The sequence below is a fragment of the Pseudophryne corroboree genome, chromosome 8 (assembly GCF_028390025.1).
Source record: "Pseudophryne corroboree isolate aPseCor3 chromosome 8, aPseCor3.hap2, whole genome shotgun sequence".
Lineage (NCBI taxonomy): Eukaryota > Metazoa > Chordata > Amphibia > Anura > Myobatrachidae > Pseudophryne > Pseudophryne corroboree.
Window position 1 is genome coordinate 35,122,779 of NC_086451.1, and position 18,621 is coordinate 35,141,399.

The window sequence follows — 18,621 nt, forward strand, 5'->3', positions numbered from 1 at the left end:
AATTTTGTGCAGTTTCAGAGCAGCTTCAGACCTACTCAGCGCTTGCGATCACTTCAGACTGTTCAGTTCCTGTTTTGACGTCACAAACACGCCCTGCGTTCGCCCAGTCACGCCTGCGTTTTTCCTGACACGCCTGCGTTTTTCCGATCACTCCCTGAAAACGGTCAGTTGACACCCAGAAACGCCCTCTTCATGTCAATCACTCTGCGGCCAGCAGTGCGACTGAAAATCTTCGCTAGACCTTGTGTGAAACGACATCGTTCGTTGTAATAGTATGACGTGCATGCGCATTGCGCCGCATACGCATGCGCAGAAGTGCCGTTTTTTTGCCTGATCGCTGTGCAGCGAACGAAAGCAGCTAGCGATCAATTCGGAATAACCCCCAGAGAAATGACTGATTGTTACGGGCAACAACACTGCTTTCCATTTTCAGAAGCTTTAGTAAATCTACCCCAGGTGTGTTTGCCAGTGAAATGGCTTGGTTTGGCCTCAGCCAATATATTATTATTGTGGCTACTACTGGTATTACTTAGAAACACCTGCCGGTGAGCCTCCCCCAGCCGTAGCAGGGGTAAGCCTGGTTATAAAGCCTTAGGATGACGGTAACAGAACAGATAGCCAATAAAAAAATACTATTGATGCCTTAACTTTTTATTTACGCATCTCTCTAAACATATATTATGGTAAATATAAATGTGATGGTAGATATAGCATTTATTACCCCTACTATATATAAGATGGACATAACAGGGTACTCATGGGGCAATTACTCACCTGTAAGTCACGGGAAGGCAACTTTTTGGTTTGTGTTCCTCCCAGCTCACTATTACTGAGCCGGACTCCAGGGTCTTCGCAGTAGGGGCCGCAGGTTGGGGAAGACGCTGAAGGTTCTGTAATGTCATCTCCACCTCTTCCAGCAAGTCCTTCTGTGCCGTGTGTGATGCTGCAACCATCTGAGGTAGAAACGTGGCAGTCACAACATTGCACCAACACAAATCTCGCATCCATACTTGTCGACATTTGCGTTAGATCCTCCGGGCCGGGGTGGTCCTAGAGGGAGGTGTTGGGGGCATGGTGCTTTAAATTGCATTATTGAAGACCCACAACCCACTATTCAATTATGCACTTGTGCAGCATGGGCAGGGCCGTGATGACGTGGTTCACCACAAATCGCGTCACTAAGCCCCTGTACCTCACACTACACTGAGAAATTGGGTTTGATTCTGGAAAAATGATCCACTCTGGAGTACAGGAGATCTGTCAATAATTCGGGCGTCTCCCGGACATTCTGATAAACTAGGTCTACCCAATGTGTACACAGTCAGAATAAGAGATTATAAAACTATGCTTAAAAGTAAAAACAATGTGAATTTATAAACTTTGTTTGATATAAACATGCACTTGACACTGCAGCACTTGACACTGCAATCTTCCTGCATCAATTTCACATCTTTACTCTGTGCTGTTGGGGGACCACTATATAACTCTCAGTCTGTGGCTTCCTGCTGCCTCCATTCCCCTCCTCACATCATGTCACTGCCCCTGTCACATGCAGCCCTGTCCTCACTGACACATCACTCATCTCCTTATATACTCTGTGCTGCTGGGGACCCTGCTCCTCCCACTATATAACTCTCAGTCTGTGGCTGTCTGCTGCCTCCATTCCCCTCCTCACATCATGTCACTGCCCTGTCACATGTAGCTCTGTGCTCACTAACACGTCACTCATCTCCTGATATACTCTGTGCTGCTGGGGACCCAGCTCCTCCCACTATATAACTCTCAGTCTGTGGCTTCCTGCTGCCTCCATTCCCCTCCTCACATCATGTCACTACCCCTGTCACATGCAGCCCTGTCCTCACTGACACATCACTCATCTCCTTATATACTGTGTGCTGCTGGGGACCCTGCTCCTCCCACTATATAACATTCAGTCTGTGGCTTCCTGCTGCCTCCATTCCCCTCCTCACATCATGTCACTGCTCCTGTCCTGTTGCATGCAGCCCTGTCGTCACTACCACATCATTTACCTACTGTGTGCGGCTGTGAGCATACTGCTATTCTGATTCGGGCAGGATGTGTGTGTTGCACACCGGCGGCCACTAGATGGCGCCCGCTGGCTCTGACATTACTGTTATGTTGTTCCATGATGTTGACGGGCTGGTAACTAGTGTTTTGTAAATGTAACACAAATTGGTGCATCTTTTTGTCAGGGATATATGAAATGTCACAGTTTTGGGCGGTATAAACGCACCCCCCGATCACATGATCTTAGCGACTCATTTATAACGCTGCAAAACTATAAAAAATATAACAAGTCATCAAGAATTCTGTGATGTCATTTGATTAGTCTGTTATAAATGCATGCACTTATTCCCGAAACGGTGAGAAAGTAATACAGAGAAAGGCAGCCTGTTACTTTACACCTTATCCTTCCAGCCATGGTGGCTTGGTGGGTATGTGCACAATCCCCACTGCTCAGAAGACTGCTGGTACAAATACAATACCTGTATGAATAATGGGGGAAGGCACGCTAATGTTTGCACCCAGCCTTGTTCTCCAGAACTGTGTTCCTCAGTCATATAATTGACTTTGCTCCCCCAATAGCCATGGCGACGTTCTATGTAGTGACCCGCCAACCATTACTCACAATCAGGATCTAACCAGAACTCCCAGTGACTATGGCAATGGCAGTAAAATATTTATGGGACAGTTCTCCATGGAAACTGGAGACACTAGGGGGGCTTGCAGGTCACTGAGACACTCTGTGCAGACCTGGATGTCACCGTGCAGTCACACGTAATACAATGGTGCGAGGAGAAAGACGCTCAGTCACTGCTTGGTGCCAGCTGCCATTCGTCCTCTGACGTCTCACCCACTTGCTGGCTGGAGAACATTCCTGGGTCAGTCAGCCGCAAACTGCCATGTTCTGACTAATGAAACGTACCAGTGACTTGTGTAGAACGGTAGAGATTTGTGATATTGTGTAAATATATCCACATATGGGTGGTCATTCCGAGTTGTTCGCTCGCTAGCAGTTTTTAGCAGCTGTGCAAACGCTATGCCGCCTCCCACTGGGAGTGTATTTTAGCTTAGCAGAAGTGCGAACAAAAGGATCGCAGAGCGGCGGCAAAATATTTTTGTGTAGTTTCAGAGTAGCTCCAGACCTACTCAGCGCTTGCGATCACTTCAGACTGTTCAGTTCCTGTTTTGACGTCACGAACACGACCTGCGTTCGCCCAGCCACGCCTGCGTTTTTCCTGGCACGCCTGTGTTTTTCCGAACACTCCCTGAAAACGGTCAGTTGACATCTAGAAACGCCCTCTTCCTGTCAATCACTCTGCGGCCAGCAGTGCGACTGAAATGCTTCGCTAGACCTTGTGTGAAACTACATCGTTCATTGTAATAGTTCGCCACGCGTGCGCATTGCGCCGCATGCGCAGAAGTGTTGATTTTTTTGCCTGATCGCTGCACAGCGAACAAAAGCAGCTAGCGAACAACTCGGAATGACCCCCATTGGTCCTGATTCAGAAGACGCTGCAACGTCATTGGATGCAAGTGGCTCACGTATAGTCTGCGCACACATCTGAGCCGCACTGCCTAGTGGTCACCGCACAAAGACGCAGAGACATGCGTTTCAATGGCCATTTTTAGGGTGTTACTGGGTCGGTGGCTAGCCAGAGGTCGGGCGTGTCGCGTTCAGTGACTGCAGCTGAAAATGAACTTGCACTGACAACAGCGGCCATGTTCAGAAAGAGATTCTGCAGCCTCCATACGGCCGAATCAGGAACTTGCGCCACAAAAGAAAATCTAAGTTTTTGTTTAGTTGGACGCATCTCTGCACCTATCCTGAGGCAGATAGGAATGCCCAGTGATCAGGGCCATGACGAGGGGTGTGCGACCTAGTTCGCTGTCCAGAACACCAAGCCAAGGGTACCCCTTTTGCAGGTTACAAGATCCTCCTGCTTCCCAGTGGTATTTTAGGACTTTATGATGTCACATGCGCCCTGCTAAAACTACTCGTGATCCGCCAATCACCCTGTGCACAGTTTAGACATCTAGAAATAGATTTTACATCATTGTCGTTTATTTGTAAGATTAGTAATCTGGTGTGGGACCCTTCCTCGTGGCCCCTGCCCTTTACTCAATTCAGCAAAATCCCAGTGTTTAAGTTTAATGATAACCTCTGCTGCTTCGTCTCATATTGAGCAGCGGAAGCAAAGATCATACTCACGGCTCAATGTAACAGGTAGCCCCAGATTGGAAAATCATCCAATCAGGAACCCGAGGTTAGAGGTAATTACAGAGGCTGAGCAGCATAGGTCCTCACTAATTGCCACTACTGGAAACCCTGCTGAAAATAAGCAACCAGGTGGGCGCACTAGAGGTGCCACCACTACCTAAGCACTAGAGACCGGAAAGGTGGTGCACTATTACCCAATCACTAGAGACGGGAAAGGTGGTGCACCACTACCAAAACACTAAAGACGGGAGAGGTGGTGCACCACTACCCAAACACTAGAGACAGAAAAGGTGGGGCACCACTACCTAAGCACTAGAGACCGGAAAGGTGGTGCACTATTACCCAATCACTAGAGACGGCAAAGGTGGTGCACCACTACCCAAACACTAAAGACGGGAGAGGTGGTGCACCACTACCCAAACACTAGAGACAGAAAAGGTGGGGCACCACTACCCAAGCACTAGAGACAGGAAGGGTGGTGCACTAGTACCTAAGCACTAGAGATGGTAAAGGTGGTGCACCACTACCCAATCACTAGAGAAGGGAAAGGTGGTGCACTAGTACCTAAGCACTAGAGACAGGAAAGGCAGTGCACCACTACCCAATCACTAGAGAAGGGAAAGGAGGTGCACTAGTACCTAAGCACTAGAGACAGGAAAGGCGGTGCACCACTACCCAATCACTAGAGACGGGAAAGGTGGTGCACTAGTACCTAAGCACTAGAGACAGGAAAGGTGGTGCACCATTACCCAAGCACTGGAGAAAGGAAAGGTGGTGCACCACTACCCAAGCACTAGAGACAGGAAAGGTGGTGCACCACTACCCAAGCACTAGAGACGGGAAAGGTGGTGCACTAGTACCTATGCACTAGAGACAGAAAAGGTGGTGCACCACTACCCAAGCACTAGAGACGGGAAAGGTGGTGCACTAGTACCTATGCACCAGAGACAGGAAAGGTGGTGCACCACTACCCAAGCACTAGAGACAGGAAAGGTGGTGCACCACTACCCATGCACTAGAGACAGGAAAGGTGGTGCACCACTACCCAAGCACTAGAGACAGGAAAGGTGGTGCACCACTACCCATGCACTAGAGACAGGAAAGGTGGTGCACTAGTACCTAAGCACTAGAGACAGGAAAGGTGGTGCACCACTACCCAAGCACTAGAGACAGGAAAAGTGGTGCACCACTACCCATGCACTAGAGACAGGAAAGGTGGTGCACTAGTACCTAAGCACTAGAGACAGGAAAGGTGGTGCACCATTACCCAAGCACTAGAGACAGGAAAGGCGGTGGGTGCTACAAGGATGAAAGTAAGTAGATGCCAAAAGTACTTAAAAATATTACTGGCAGTTTACCTTAAGGACTGTCTCCAGTACCAGGTGCTGACGAAGTCTCACAACTCCTGCGGGATACTTGGATAAAATCTTGATGGTTCTACAAAGATAAACATCAATATAAGGTTATTTATCCAAAGCCACAGGTACTTTATGCAACAAATAAATAAATAAATATATATATATATATATATATATGTATATATGGGTACCATGCAGGTTTGGGATGCGGGAGAAGAGGTCTCCCCAAAATCTTGCAGCAAGTTTTAATAAAGAGTTCAATGTATAACTTATTTTCCTACAGAGACATGTTTGGTGATTCTATTGCATTTGGGAGTTAAGAACGTTCTCGTGCTCTGATTGGCTACAGGTTGCTCTAGTCCTGTATTTGTTATAATGCTCTGATTGGCTGTAGATGGATCTAGGTCTGTGAATGTTCTAATGATCTGATTGGCCACATGTGACATTCCTCCTCCTCCACATTACACCAGGCCCCCGTTGGACTGTGGGTAAATGGAACCTGCTCACCGCCCACCCCCTCATTGCCCCTGGTGGTATCATGGATCATTGAGGTACAATATTTAATGTCTAGAACAGAAACAAAATAATGGGAAGACGAGCGCTAACACTTACATGGCCGCGAACCAGCAGGTCTCCTGTTCCTTTGACTGCAATAGGTGGCAAAGCGTATCGAGGACCTGAGGGAAGAATTGGCTCTTCAGGACATGCTGGTGGCCGGCGTGGCTAGTCGCTAGGCAAGTGAGTGCATAGCAGGCGTTTCGGCTTCCTCCGGCATCACCTCCGGACATCATTGCCTCCAGAGCAGAGATCTAGACTTATCAGTGGAGGAACACACTTACTGACAACATTTCATTGGGAGCACCAGCCCAAGTTCACGATGACAGCCATGGCAGCTAATCAGGTAGTCCTCATGTAACCCGGTCTGGTAAGTATATAATTAGTCTATTGCAGTGGTTCTCAAACTCGGTCCTCAGGACCCCACACTGTTCATGTTTTCCATGTCACCCGGCAGCTGCACTGTGTATCACCAACTGCCACATTTTAAAAATCTACAGGTGACCTGCAAAACATGAACCGTGTGGGGTCCTGAGGGCCGAGTTTGAGAACCTGTGGTCTATTGCAATGTTGGATATGTCAGGGTTCTATTGGCTAGTGTGTTCCTTTGGGACCTTACTGGCATATTGCTTTGTGTTTTATAAGGCCAGGCCTCGTTCTCCGGTCATGACCAATTTGCAAGATGGAGTGGTCAGTACACTACAAGAAATCCAAAGTTACCTGCGCATGAGGAAACAGAAGCAACTGGCACTTCACATACAAAATGGCGACCAGACACCAGGAAGTTGCCATTTTATTGAGCTTTGTTCCTTGAACCAGTATTCCCGATCCTGGTATAAATATCAGTGTATGGCCTTAGTTTTCTGTAACTAGATGTCTAAACAGGTGGTAAACCCTACATACAACTCATGGGTCATTGTGTGTGTTGCTTTATATTCTGTGCATACAGTATGTTCTCCTCTCCTGCACAACCACAACCATCAATAATAATTACTCACCATGTGGTTTGCCTCCTGCAGACCCAGCACCCGTCTCCTCCCTATGTCCGTGTCACACAGACGTCCGAGAGTGAAGGCTGCATTCAGCCCGCAGCCTATGAGAATAGCAAGAGAATTACCAATATAATAAGTATGATAGCTGCTCATTAATAGACTAACTAAAGCCCAGATGTTGAGGTATCTGCTAAGTTTAGTGATAAAGATTAGGCGTGGCACTGCCGTTTCTGGAACTGCCACGGATACCGACCAGCTGCAAGGTACTGGTATGTGTACTGCACAATGGCCCTCATTCCGAGTTGATCGCTTGCTAGCTACTTTTAGCAGCCGTGCAAACGCATAGTCGCCACCCACGGGGGAGTGTATTTTCACTTTGCAAGTGTGCGAACGCCTTTGCAGCTGAGCACTACAAAAACATTTTGTACAGTTTCTGAGTAGCTCTGGACTGACTCAGCCGCTGCGATCACTTCAGCCTGTCCGGGACCGGAATTGACGTCAGACTCCCGTCCTGCAAACGCCTGGACACGCCTGCGTTTTCCCAAACACTCCCAGAAAACGGTCAGTTGACACCCATAAACACCCTCTTCCTGTCAATCGCTTTGCGATCGGATGTGTAAATGGATTCTTCGTTAAATCCATCGCCCAGCAACGATCTGCTTTGTACCCATATGACGCGCCTGCGCATTGCGGTGCATACGCATGCGCAGTTTTGCCGTTTTTTTACCTGATCGCTGCGCTGCGAAAATCGGCAGCGAGCGATCAACTCGGAATGACTCCCAGTATCTCCTTAAAACTGGAGCGACTTTTGTCATCTATAAGTGTCTACTGTATAAATATGAGTCACATGGGGAGATGTATCAAACCGTGGAGAGAGGTAACGTGGAGATAAAGTATAAAGTACTAACCAATCAGCTTCTAACTGTCACTTTTCAAACAGCCTGCAAAATGACAGGAGTTGACTGGTTAGTACTTTATCTCTCTCCAAGGTCTGATACATCTCCTCCACAATCTTATAATAATATAGGAAATAATCACGTTATTATTTTACACTTAATCCCAAATTCTACCCTCCTGCTCACCAGCTTCATCCACGTGAAGTGATGTCATTATCTTCCTTAATATCATGTCAGATTTGGGATGGTTCAGAAGCCGGGCACAGCCGTCGTGGCACATGGAGATACGGGCCAGAACCAGGGCACAGTTACTGGCGGTCCAGCCGCTTGGAGACTCGAGGAGGTTTGTGATGTTCTCAATGATGAAGTCAGACTCTGGCGAGGAGAGGAGCCACCGTCTTCCGTGGCCATGCTCTGCCTGTGGAAATAATCATGAAACCTCAATCACCTGACTGGCAGGGACAGGTCACCTGCTCTGAGTGTGAAACGCGTCACTCACCAACGTGCCCAGTGCTCCAGCAGCATTCATCACGGCTTCCGCATCTTCCCACAGGAGCATGGCTCCCAGTCTCCCCAGAAGGTCCCAGTCTGTGGAACTTTCGGCCAGATCTACCAACAGATCGGCCACTGCAGGATCTTCTGCCACCATCCCCAGAATATATGCAATATTACTGCACAGTCTGCAATGGATGGAAGCACACGAGATTACACAGCAGCCTGCAACGGGTGCGACCATATACCTTCGTTGCAGAGCCAGAACTGCCCACATGGCCTAATGACTGTCGACACAACTTAGGTCGACAGTCATTAGGTTGACCACTATAGGCCGACACGCGTTAGACTGACAGGGTCACTAGGCTGACGTGGTCATTAGGTAGACATGTACTAGGTTGACAGGTCAAAAGGTCGACATGAGTTTTTCACTTTGTTTACGTTTTTTGGACTTTTTCATACTTTACGATCCACGTGGACTACGTGGAGCCATGCGAGGGGACACGGTGCACTATTTGGAGTTCCCCGTCACTTTACCAAGAAAACGACACCAAAAAAAGTAAAAAAAACTCATGTCAACCTTTTGACCTGTCGACCTAGTACATGTCGACCTAATGACCATGTCGACCTAGTGACCCTGTCGAACGAATGCATGTCGACCAATAGTGGTCGACCTATTTTGTGTCGACCCAACGACCCATACCCTTTTTCGCAGAAGGATTTCATCTGCTTTTCCCGCTTCTTTCATATTTGCAAAAGATGGGACATATTAAAGACGTATTTAGCATTGGTTAAAATTAATCAGTCCAAGGAATTGCAATTGGAAATATGTGTGCAAAACATTTTATTTATAAAGCTATTAACTGGCCCCTTGGGTCTGATGCAGAACTGCACGCAAATGCCGATGGATCTTGGGTTTTTTTCAATTCAGCCAATGCACGTGTCGTCTGGGGATTGGTATGAAATACCTACAATCAAAATACCGATGGTCAAAATCCCGTCAAGGTCAAAATCCCGACATGGACAAAATCCCGACATTTAAAATGTCAACAGGTCAAAATGCCGACACAAGGGTCTTGGGTTTTTTGTGTATGTCGACATGGACACCATATAAGTGTACTGCGTCCCCTCGCATGGCTCGCTTCTGGCACGGTGCCTCACTACGCTCAGCACACTGTTCTATTCCCCCTCCAGGTCCACTGGGATGGTAAAGTATGAACAAGTCTGTTTCAATGAAAAAAATCATGAAAAACATATGTCGGTATTTTGACCTTGTAGGTATTTTAAATGTCGGTATTTTGACCGTCGGGATTTTGATTGTCGGTAAATTGACTGCATCCCGTCTGCAGGTGATTCAGAGTCGTAAACACCTCAGTTGCAATGCTGGTACCTGTGCGGCATCGTTAGGCTAAGTATAGTGAGGGCACGCCAAGGACACCTAGACGCAACTGCGGGTCATGCTGAGATTTGCGCCCATAGTTCTAAATCTGTCAGCATTGCATCCTCCATAGAAATCTATGGGGGCTGCGGCTGCAGTCAGGAATGGAGGGACAAGTCGCAAATATTTATTGATAAATAGGCCCCTTAAACTCAGTGTGTCTCTTACACAGCATGAGGAAAAGATAGAGGGGCGGGATGGAGTAGTTGGACTTGTTCGGCACGAGGGTGGAGCGGTGGGACTTTGCCCAGAAAACGGATTGGAATGGAAACAAAGGAAATCACACAAGGATTTTCATGTTGTAGGATATCAGATTACACGGGTGTGGATTATTACATCTACACTAAAAAGGTCTACAGTCAATAGGTCTACCACTAATGGTAGATATGCATTAGGTGGACAAGGTCAAAAGGTCGACATGTAAATGGTCGACACAAAAAAAGGTAGACACAATTTTATTTTATGTTTTGGGGTGTTTTGTCACTTTTCTGCCACAAGCAAGCCCCATAAGTGTACCACGTCCCCTCACACGGCGAGCGAAGGAATTCCCAATCGTAGACCACGTGGATGGTAAAGTATGAAAAAGTTGAAAAGAAAGAAAAAACTGGTGTCTACCATATGCGTGTCAACCTTTTGACCACGTTGACATTTTGACTATGTCGACCATTTGAACTGTCTTCATATTACATGTCGACCTTTTGCCTTGTCAGCGTAATGCATGTCTACCATTAGTGCAGTGTTTTTCAACCACTGTGCCGTGCCACACTAGTGCGCCCTGAGCAGTCTCCAGGTGTGCCGCCATAGAAGCAGAGCCAGGCCCGTCAGTGTGCTGCCACTACTGGGGCCCTGGAACGATCAATACTGCTGGGTTTAGTGGTTGCAGAGCCCGTTCTGGGTCCGGGCAGTGTTGGGATCTTCTGGCTGTCTCAGATGTGACTCAGGCGTTACCTATGGAGAAGCTGCGACATGACATCCTAGGACACGCAGCTGCACCACGCATCACCATTATATGTGAGTGTGCCTTGGCAATATTTACATCTTGTTCAGTGTGCCGTGAGTTGTAAAAGGTTGACAATCTCTGCATTAGTGCTAGACCTATTGGCTGTAGGCCTTTTTGGTGTAGATCTATAGGCCCTCATTCCGAGTTGTTCGCTCGCAAGCTGCTTTTAGCAGCTTTGCACACGCTAAGCCGCTGCCTACTGGGAGTGAATCTTAGTTTATCAAAATTGCGAACGTAAGATTAGCAGAATTGCGAATAGACACTTCTTTGCAGTTTCTGAGTAGCTCCACACTTACTCGGCATCTGCGATCAGTTCAGTCAGTTTCGTTCCTGGTTTGTCGTCACAAACACACCCAGTGTTCGCCCAGACACTCCCCCGTTTCTCCAGACACTCCCGCGTTTTCCCCAGAAACGGCAGCGTTTTTTCACACACACCCATAAAACGGCCAGTTTCCGCCCAGAAACACCCACTTCCTGTCAATCACACTACGATCACCAGAACGAAGAAAAAACCTCGTAATGCCGTGAGTAAAATTCCTAACTGCATAGCAAATTTACTTGGCGCAGTCGCAGTGCGAACATTGCGCATGCGCAATTAGCGGAAAATCGCTGCAATGCGAAGAAAATTACCGAGCGAACAACTCGGAATGACCACCATAGTCCGGATACCAGATTACATTTAGCTTTAGAAGCATCTGCCGCATAGTTTTAACAAAAAACATGGACATGAAAAATAAAACAGGGACTTCTGAGATTTCAAAGTGCCCTCATCTCCGACTGGCGGAGCTGCAGCACCCCTTGCCTTGTGATGCTGGTAACAATGGCCCTCATTCCGAGTTGATCGCTAGCTGCCGTTGTTCACTGCGTAGCGCGCAGTTAAAAAAACGGCAAAACTGTGCATGTGTATGCACCGCAATGCTCACGCACAGCGTACGGGTATAATGAGCATCGTGGTTTTGCACAGGTTCTAGCGACGCTTTCAGTCGCACTGGCGGACGCAAGAAGATTGACAGGAAATGGGAGTTTCTGGGTGTCAACTGACCATTTTCTGGGAGTGTTTGGGAAAACGCAGGCGTGGCCGGGCGTTTGCTGGGCGGGTATCTGACGTCATTACCGTGTCACTCGTCGCAGCAATCATCGCACAGGATAAGTAACTACAGGGCTGGTCTTGTTCTGCACAAAATGTGTTTGCAGACGCTCTGCTGCACAGGCGTTCGCACTCCTGCAGAGCGAAAATACACTCCCCCGTGGGCGGCGACTATGCGTTTGCACTAGTGATGAGCGGGTTCGGTTTCTCGGAAACCGAACCCCCCCGAACTTCACCCATTTTACACGGGTCCGAGGCATACTCGGATTCTCCCGTATGGCTCGGTTAACCCGAGCGCGCCCGAACGTCATCATCCCGCTGTCTGATTCTCGCGAGATTCGGATTCTATATAAGCATCCGCGCGTCGCCGCCATTTTCACTCGTGCATTGGAAATGTTAGGGAGAGGACGTGGCTGGCGTCCTCTCCGTTATTGTTGAACTTGCTGTGCACTATTGCTTAATTGTGGGGAGGGCTGGGGAGCAGCTGTATACTATAGGAGGAGTACAGTGCAGAGTTTTGCTGACCAGTGACCACCAGTATATAATATATAGCATTACGGTACAGTAGGCCACTGCTGTACCTACCTCTGTGTCGTCATTAAGTATACTATCCATCTAGATTCTATACCTGTGGTGCATTTCAGTTGTGCAGTTTGCTGACACAGTGACCACCAGTATATATAGCAGTACGGTACGGAAGGCCACTGCTGTACCTACCTCTGTGTCGTCATTAAGTATACTATCCATCTACATTCTATACCTGTGGTGCATTTTAGTTTTGCAGTTTGCTGACACAGTGACCACCAGTATACTATATATAGCAGTACGGTACGGAAGAACACTGCTCTACCTACCTCTGTGTCGTCATTAAGTATACTATCCATCTACATTCTATACCTGTGGTGCATTTTAGTTTTGCAGTTTGCTGACACAGTGACCACCAGTATACTATATATAGCAGTACGGTACAGAAGGCCACTGCTGTACCTACCTCTGTGTCGTCATTAAGTATACTATCCATCTACATTCTATACCTGTGGTGCATTTTAGTTTCTCTGACGTCCTAAGTGGATGCTGGGACTCCGTAAGGACCATGGGGAATAGCGGCTCCGCAGGAGACTGGGCACAACTAAAGAAAGCTTTAGGACTACCTGGTGTGCACTGGCTCCTCCCACTATGACCCTCCTCCAGACCTCAGTTAGAATCTTGTGCCCGGCTGAGCTGGATGCACACTAGGGGCTCTCCTGAGCTCCTAGAAAGAAAGTATATTTAGGTTTTTTATTTTACAGTGAGATCTGCTGGCAACAGACTCACTGCAGCGAGGGACTAAGGGGAGAAGAAGCGAACCTACCTAACAGGTGGTAGTTTGGGCTTCTTAGGCTACTGGACACCATTAGCTCCAGAGGGATCGACCGCAGGACCCGACCTTGGTGTTCGTTCCCGGAGCCGCGCCGCCGGCCCCCTTACAGAGCCAGAAGCAAGAAGTGTTCCGGAAAATCGGCGGCAGAAGACTTCTGTCTTCAACAAGGTAGCGCACAGCACTGCAGCTGTGCGCCATTGCTCCTCATGCACACCTCACACTCCGGTCACTGATGGGTGCAGGGCGCTGGGGGGGGGGGGGGGGGCGCCCTGAGGGCAATATAAGACACCTTGGCTGGCAAATCATCACAATATATAGTCCCAGGGCTATATATGTGATAAATTACCCCTGCCAGAATCCATAAAAAAGCGGGAGAAAAGTCAGCCGAAAAAGGGGCGGGGCTATCTCCCTCAGCACACTGGCGCCATTTTCTCTTCACAGTGCAGCTGGAAGACAGCTCCCCAGGCTCTCCCCTGTAGTTTTCAGGCTCAAAGGGTTAAAAAGAGAGGGGGGGCACTAAATGTAGGCGCAATATATGTATACAAGCAGCTATTGGGGGAAAAATCACTCAGTTATAGTGTCAATCCCTGCATTATATAGCGCTCTGGTGTGTGCTGGCATACTCTCTCTCTGTCTCCCCAAAGGACTTTGTGGGGTCCTGTCCTCAGTCAGAGCATTCCCTGTGTGTGTGCGGTGTGTCGGTACGGCTGTGTCGACATGTTGGATGAGGAAGGTTACGTGGAGGCGGAGCAGAGGCCGATAAATGGGATGTCGCCCCCTGTGGGGCCGACACCAGAGTGGATGGATAGGTGGAAGGTATTAACCGACAATGTCAACTCCTTACATAAAAGGCTGGATGACGTAACAGCTGTGGGACAGCCGGCTTCTCAGCCCACGCCTGCCCAGGCGTCTCAAAGGCCATCAGGGGCTCAAAAAAACGCCCATTACCTCAGATGGCAGACACAGATGTCGACACGGAGTCTGACTCCAGTGTCGACGAGGTTGAGATATACACAATCCACTAGGAACATCCGTTACATGATCTCGGCAATGAAAAATGTGTTACACATTTCTGACATGAACTCAAGTACCACATAAAAGGGGTTTTATTTTTTTTATTTTTGGGGAGAAAAAGCAGCCAGTGTTTTGTTCCCCCATCAGATGAATGAATGAAGTGTGTAAAGAAGCGTGGGTTCCCCCGATAAGAAACTGGTAATTTCTAAAAAGTTACTGATGGCGTACCCTTTCCCGCCAGAGGATAGGTCACGTTGGGAGATATCCCCTAGGGTGGATAAGGCGCTCACACGTTTGTCAAAAAAGGTGGCACTGCCGTCTTAGGATACGGCCACCTTGAAGGAGCCTGCTGATAAAAAGCAGGAGGCTATCCTGAAGTCTGTATATACACACTCAGGTTCTATACTGAGACCTGCAATTGCCTCAGCATAAATAGTGCTACTGCAGCGTGGTCTGATACCCTGTCAGATAATATTAATACGCTAAGAGGGATAATATTTTGCTAACATAGAGCATATTAAAGACGTCGTCTTATATATGAAGGATGCACAGAGGGATATTTGCCGGCTGGCATCCAGAATTAATGCAATGTCCATTCTGCCAGGAGGGTATTAGAAACCCGGCAGTGGACAGGTGATGCTGCCTTTAAAGGGCACATGGAGATTCTGCCTTATAAGGGTGAGGAATTGTTTGGGGATGGTCTCTGGGACCTCGTATCCACAGCAACAGCTGGGAAGAAAATTTTTTACCTCAGGTTTCCTCACAGCCTAAGAAAGCACCGTATTTTCAGGTACAGTCCTTTCGGCTTCAGAAGAGCAAGCGGGTCAAAGGCGCTTCCTTTCTGCACAGAGGCAAGGGAAGAAGGAAAAAGCTGCACCAGGCAGCCAGTTCCCAGGATCAAAAATCTTCCCCCGCTTCCTCTGAGTCCACCGCATGACGCTGGGGCTCCACAGGTGGACATAGGTGCGGTGGGGGCGCGTCTCGGGAACTTCTGGGACCAGTGGGCTTGACCACAGGTGGATCCCTAGGTTCTGCAAGTAGTATCACAGGGATACAGGCTGGAGTTCGAGGCGACTCCCCCTCACCGTTACCTCACATCAGCCTTGCCTGCTGCCCTCGGAGAAAGGGAGGTAGTACTGGCGGCAATTCACAAGCTGTACTTCCAGCAGGTGAAATCAAGGTACCCCTCCTTCAACAAGGCCGGGTTTACTATTCCAAAATGTTGTGGTACCGAAACCTGACGGTTCGGTGAGACCCATTCTAAAATTGAAATCCTTGAACACTTATATACGAAGGTTCAAGTTCAAAATGGAATCGCTCAGGGCGATTATTGCAAGCCTGGAGAATTTCATGGTATCACTGGACATCATGGATGCTTACCTGCATGTCCCTATTTACCCTCTTCACCAGGAGTACCTCAAAATTGTGGTACAGGATTGTCATTACCAATTCCAGACGTTGCCGTTGGTCTGTCCCCGACACCGAGGTATTTACCAAGGTAATGGCCGAAATAATTATCCCGTACTTGGACGATCTCCTTATAAAGGCGAGGTCCAGGGAGCAGTTGTTCGTCGGAGTAGCACTATCTCGGGAAGTGCTACAACAGCACGGCTGGTTTCTGAATATTCCAAAGTCGCAGCTGGTTCCTACGACGCGTCTACTGTTCCTGGGTATGGTTCTGGACACAGAACAGGATAAAAAAGGGTTTCTCCCGGAGGAGAAGTCCAAGGAGTTGTCGTCTCTAGACAGAGAACTCCTAATACAAATACAGGTGTCGGTGCATCAATGCACGCGAGCCCTGGGAAAGATGGTAGCTTCTTACGAAGAAATTCCATTCGCCAGGTCCCATGCAAGGATCTTCCAGTGGGATCTGTGGGACAAGTGGTCCGGGTCGCATCTTCAGATGCATCGGCGGATAACCCTGTCTCCAAGGGCCAGGGTGTCGCTGTTGTGGTGGCTGCAGAGTGCTCATCTTCTAGGGGGCCGCAGATTCGGCATACAGGACTGGGTCCTGGTGACCACGGATGTCAACTTTCGAGGCTGGGGGGTAGTCACACAGGGAAGAAACTTCCAAGGCTATGGAAAAGTCAGGAGACTTCCCTACACATAAATATTCTGGAACTAAGGGCCATTTACAATGCCCTAAGTCAAGACCCCTGCTTCAACACCGGCCGGTGCTGATCCAGTCAGACAACATCACGGCGGTCGCTCATGTAAACCGACAGGGCGACACAAGAAGCAGGATGGCGATGGTAGAAGCCACAAGGATTTTCCGATGGGCGGAAAATCATGTGTTAGCACTGTCAGCAGTGTTCATTCCCGGAGTGGACAACTGAGAAGCAGACTTTCTCAGAAGACACGACCTCCACCCCTGGGAGAGTGGGGACTTCATCCAGAAGTCTTCCAAATGATTGTACACCGTTGGGAAAGGCCACAGGTGGACATAATGGCATCCCGCCTCAACAAACAGCTACAAAGATATTGTGCCAGGTCAAGGGACCCTCAGGCGATAGCTGTGGACGCTCTGGTAACACTGTGGGTGTACCAGTCGGTGTATGTGTTCCCTCCTCTGCCTCTCATACCCAGGGTAATGAGAATAATAAGAAGGAGAGGAGTAAGAACTATACTCATTGTTCCGGGTGGGCCAAGAAGAGCTTGGTACCCAGAACTCCAAGAAATGATCTCAGAGGACCCATGGCCTCTGCCGCTCAGACAGGACCTGCTGCAGCAGGGGGCCTGTCTGTTCCAAGACGTACCGCGGCTGCGTTTGACGGCCTGGCGGTTGAACGCCGGATCCTGAAGGAAAAGGGCATTCCGGAGGAAGTTATCCCTATGCTATTTAAAGCTAGGAAAGAAGTAACCGCAAACCATTATCACCGCATATGGCGGAAATATGTTGCGTGCTGTGAGGCCAGGAAGGCCCCAAAAGGAGAAATTTCAGCTAGGTCGATTTCTGCACTTACTACAGTCAGAGGTGACTATGGGCCTAAAATTGGGTTCCATTACGGTCCAGATTTCGGCTCTATCAATTTTCTTCCAAAATAGAACTGGCTTCACTGCCTGAAGTTCAGACTTTTGTTAAGGGAGTGCTGCATAGTCAGCCCCCGTTTGTGCCTCAAGTGGCACCGTGGGATCTCAACGTGGTGTTGGATTTCCTGAAGTCGCATTGGGTTGAGCCACTTAAATCCGTGGAGCTACAATACCTCACGTGGAAAGTGGTCATGCTGTGGGCCTTGGCGTCGGCCAGGCGTGTATCAGAATTGGCGGCTTTTTCATACAAAAGCCCTTATCTGTATTTTATATGGATAAGGCGGAATTGAGGACTCGTTCCCAATTCCTTCCTAAGGTGGTATCAGTTTTTCATGTGAACCAACCTATTGTGGTGCCTGCGGCTACTTGGGACTTGGAGGATTCCAAGTTCCTGGACGTAGTCAAGGCCCTGAAAAGTATATGTTTCCAGGACGGCTGGAGTCAGGAAAACTGACTCGCTATTTATCCTGTATGCACCCAACAAACTGGGTGCTCCTGCTTCTAAGCAGACTATTGCTCGCTGGATCTGTAGCACGATTCAACTTGCACATGCTGCGGCTGGACTGCCGCACCCTAAATCTGTAAAAGCCCATTCCACAAGGAAAGTGGGCTCTTCTTGGGCAGCTGCCCGAGGGGTCTCGGCTTTACAACTTTGCCGAGCTGTTACTTGGTCAGGTTCAAACATTTTTGCAAGAGTCTACAAGTTTGATACCCTGGCTGAGGAGGACCTAGAGTTTGCTCATTCGGTGCTGCAGAGTCATCCGCACTCTCTCGCCCGTTTGGGAGCTTTGGTATAATCCCCATGGTCCTTACGGAGTCCCAGCATCCACTTAGGACGTCAGAGAAAATAAGATTTTACTCACCGGTAAATCTATTTCTCGTAGTCCGTAGTGGATGCTGGGCGCCCATCCCAAGTGCGGATTGTCTGCAATACTTGTTTATAGTTATTGCTTAACTAAAGGGTTATTGTTTGAGCCATCTGTTGAGAGGCTCAGTTATATTTCATACTGTTAACTGGGTATAATATCACGAGTTATACGGTGTAATTGGTGTGGCTGGTATGAGTCTTACCCGGGATTCAAAATCCTTCCTTATTGTGTCAGCTCTTCCGGGCACAGTATCCTAACTGAGGTCTGGAGGAGGGTCATAGTGGGAG

At 48.5% G+C, this 18,621-nt stretch overlaps 1 protein-coding gene across 3 annotated transcripts in view; it reads right to left on the reverse strand.

The window, feature by feature from the left end:
* Positions 1 to 18,621, reverse strand: part of LOC134948325 (uncharacterized) — a 67,838-nt gene that overhangs the window by 23,392 nt on the left and 25,825 nt on the right. For 2 of the 3 annotated variants that reach the window (XM_063936247.1, XM_063936248.1), the window contains 6 exons: positions 8,544 to 8,724; positions 8,231 to 8,462; positions 7,155 to 7,249; positions 6,214 to 6,410; positions 5,602 to 5,680; positions 775 to 953 (listed from right to left, as the gene is read on the reverse strand). In XM_063936247.1, coding sequence (XP_063792317.1) covers positions 775 to 953; positions 5,602 to 5,680; positions 6,214 to 6,410; positions 7,155 to 7,249; positions 8,231 to 8,462; positions 8,544 to 8,724 — 963 coding nt within the window. The remainder of the gene's footprint in view (positions 1 to 774; positions 954 to 5,601; positions 5,681 to 6,213; positions 6,411 to 7,154; positions 7,250 to 8,230; positions 8,463 to 8,543; positions 8,725 to 18,621) is intronic. The other variant, XM_063936249.1, reaches the window with a different exon arrangement.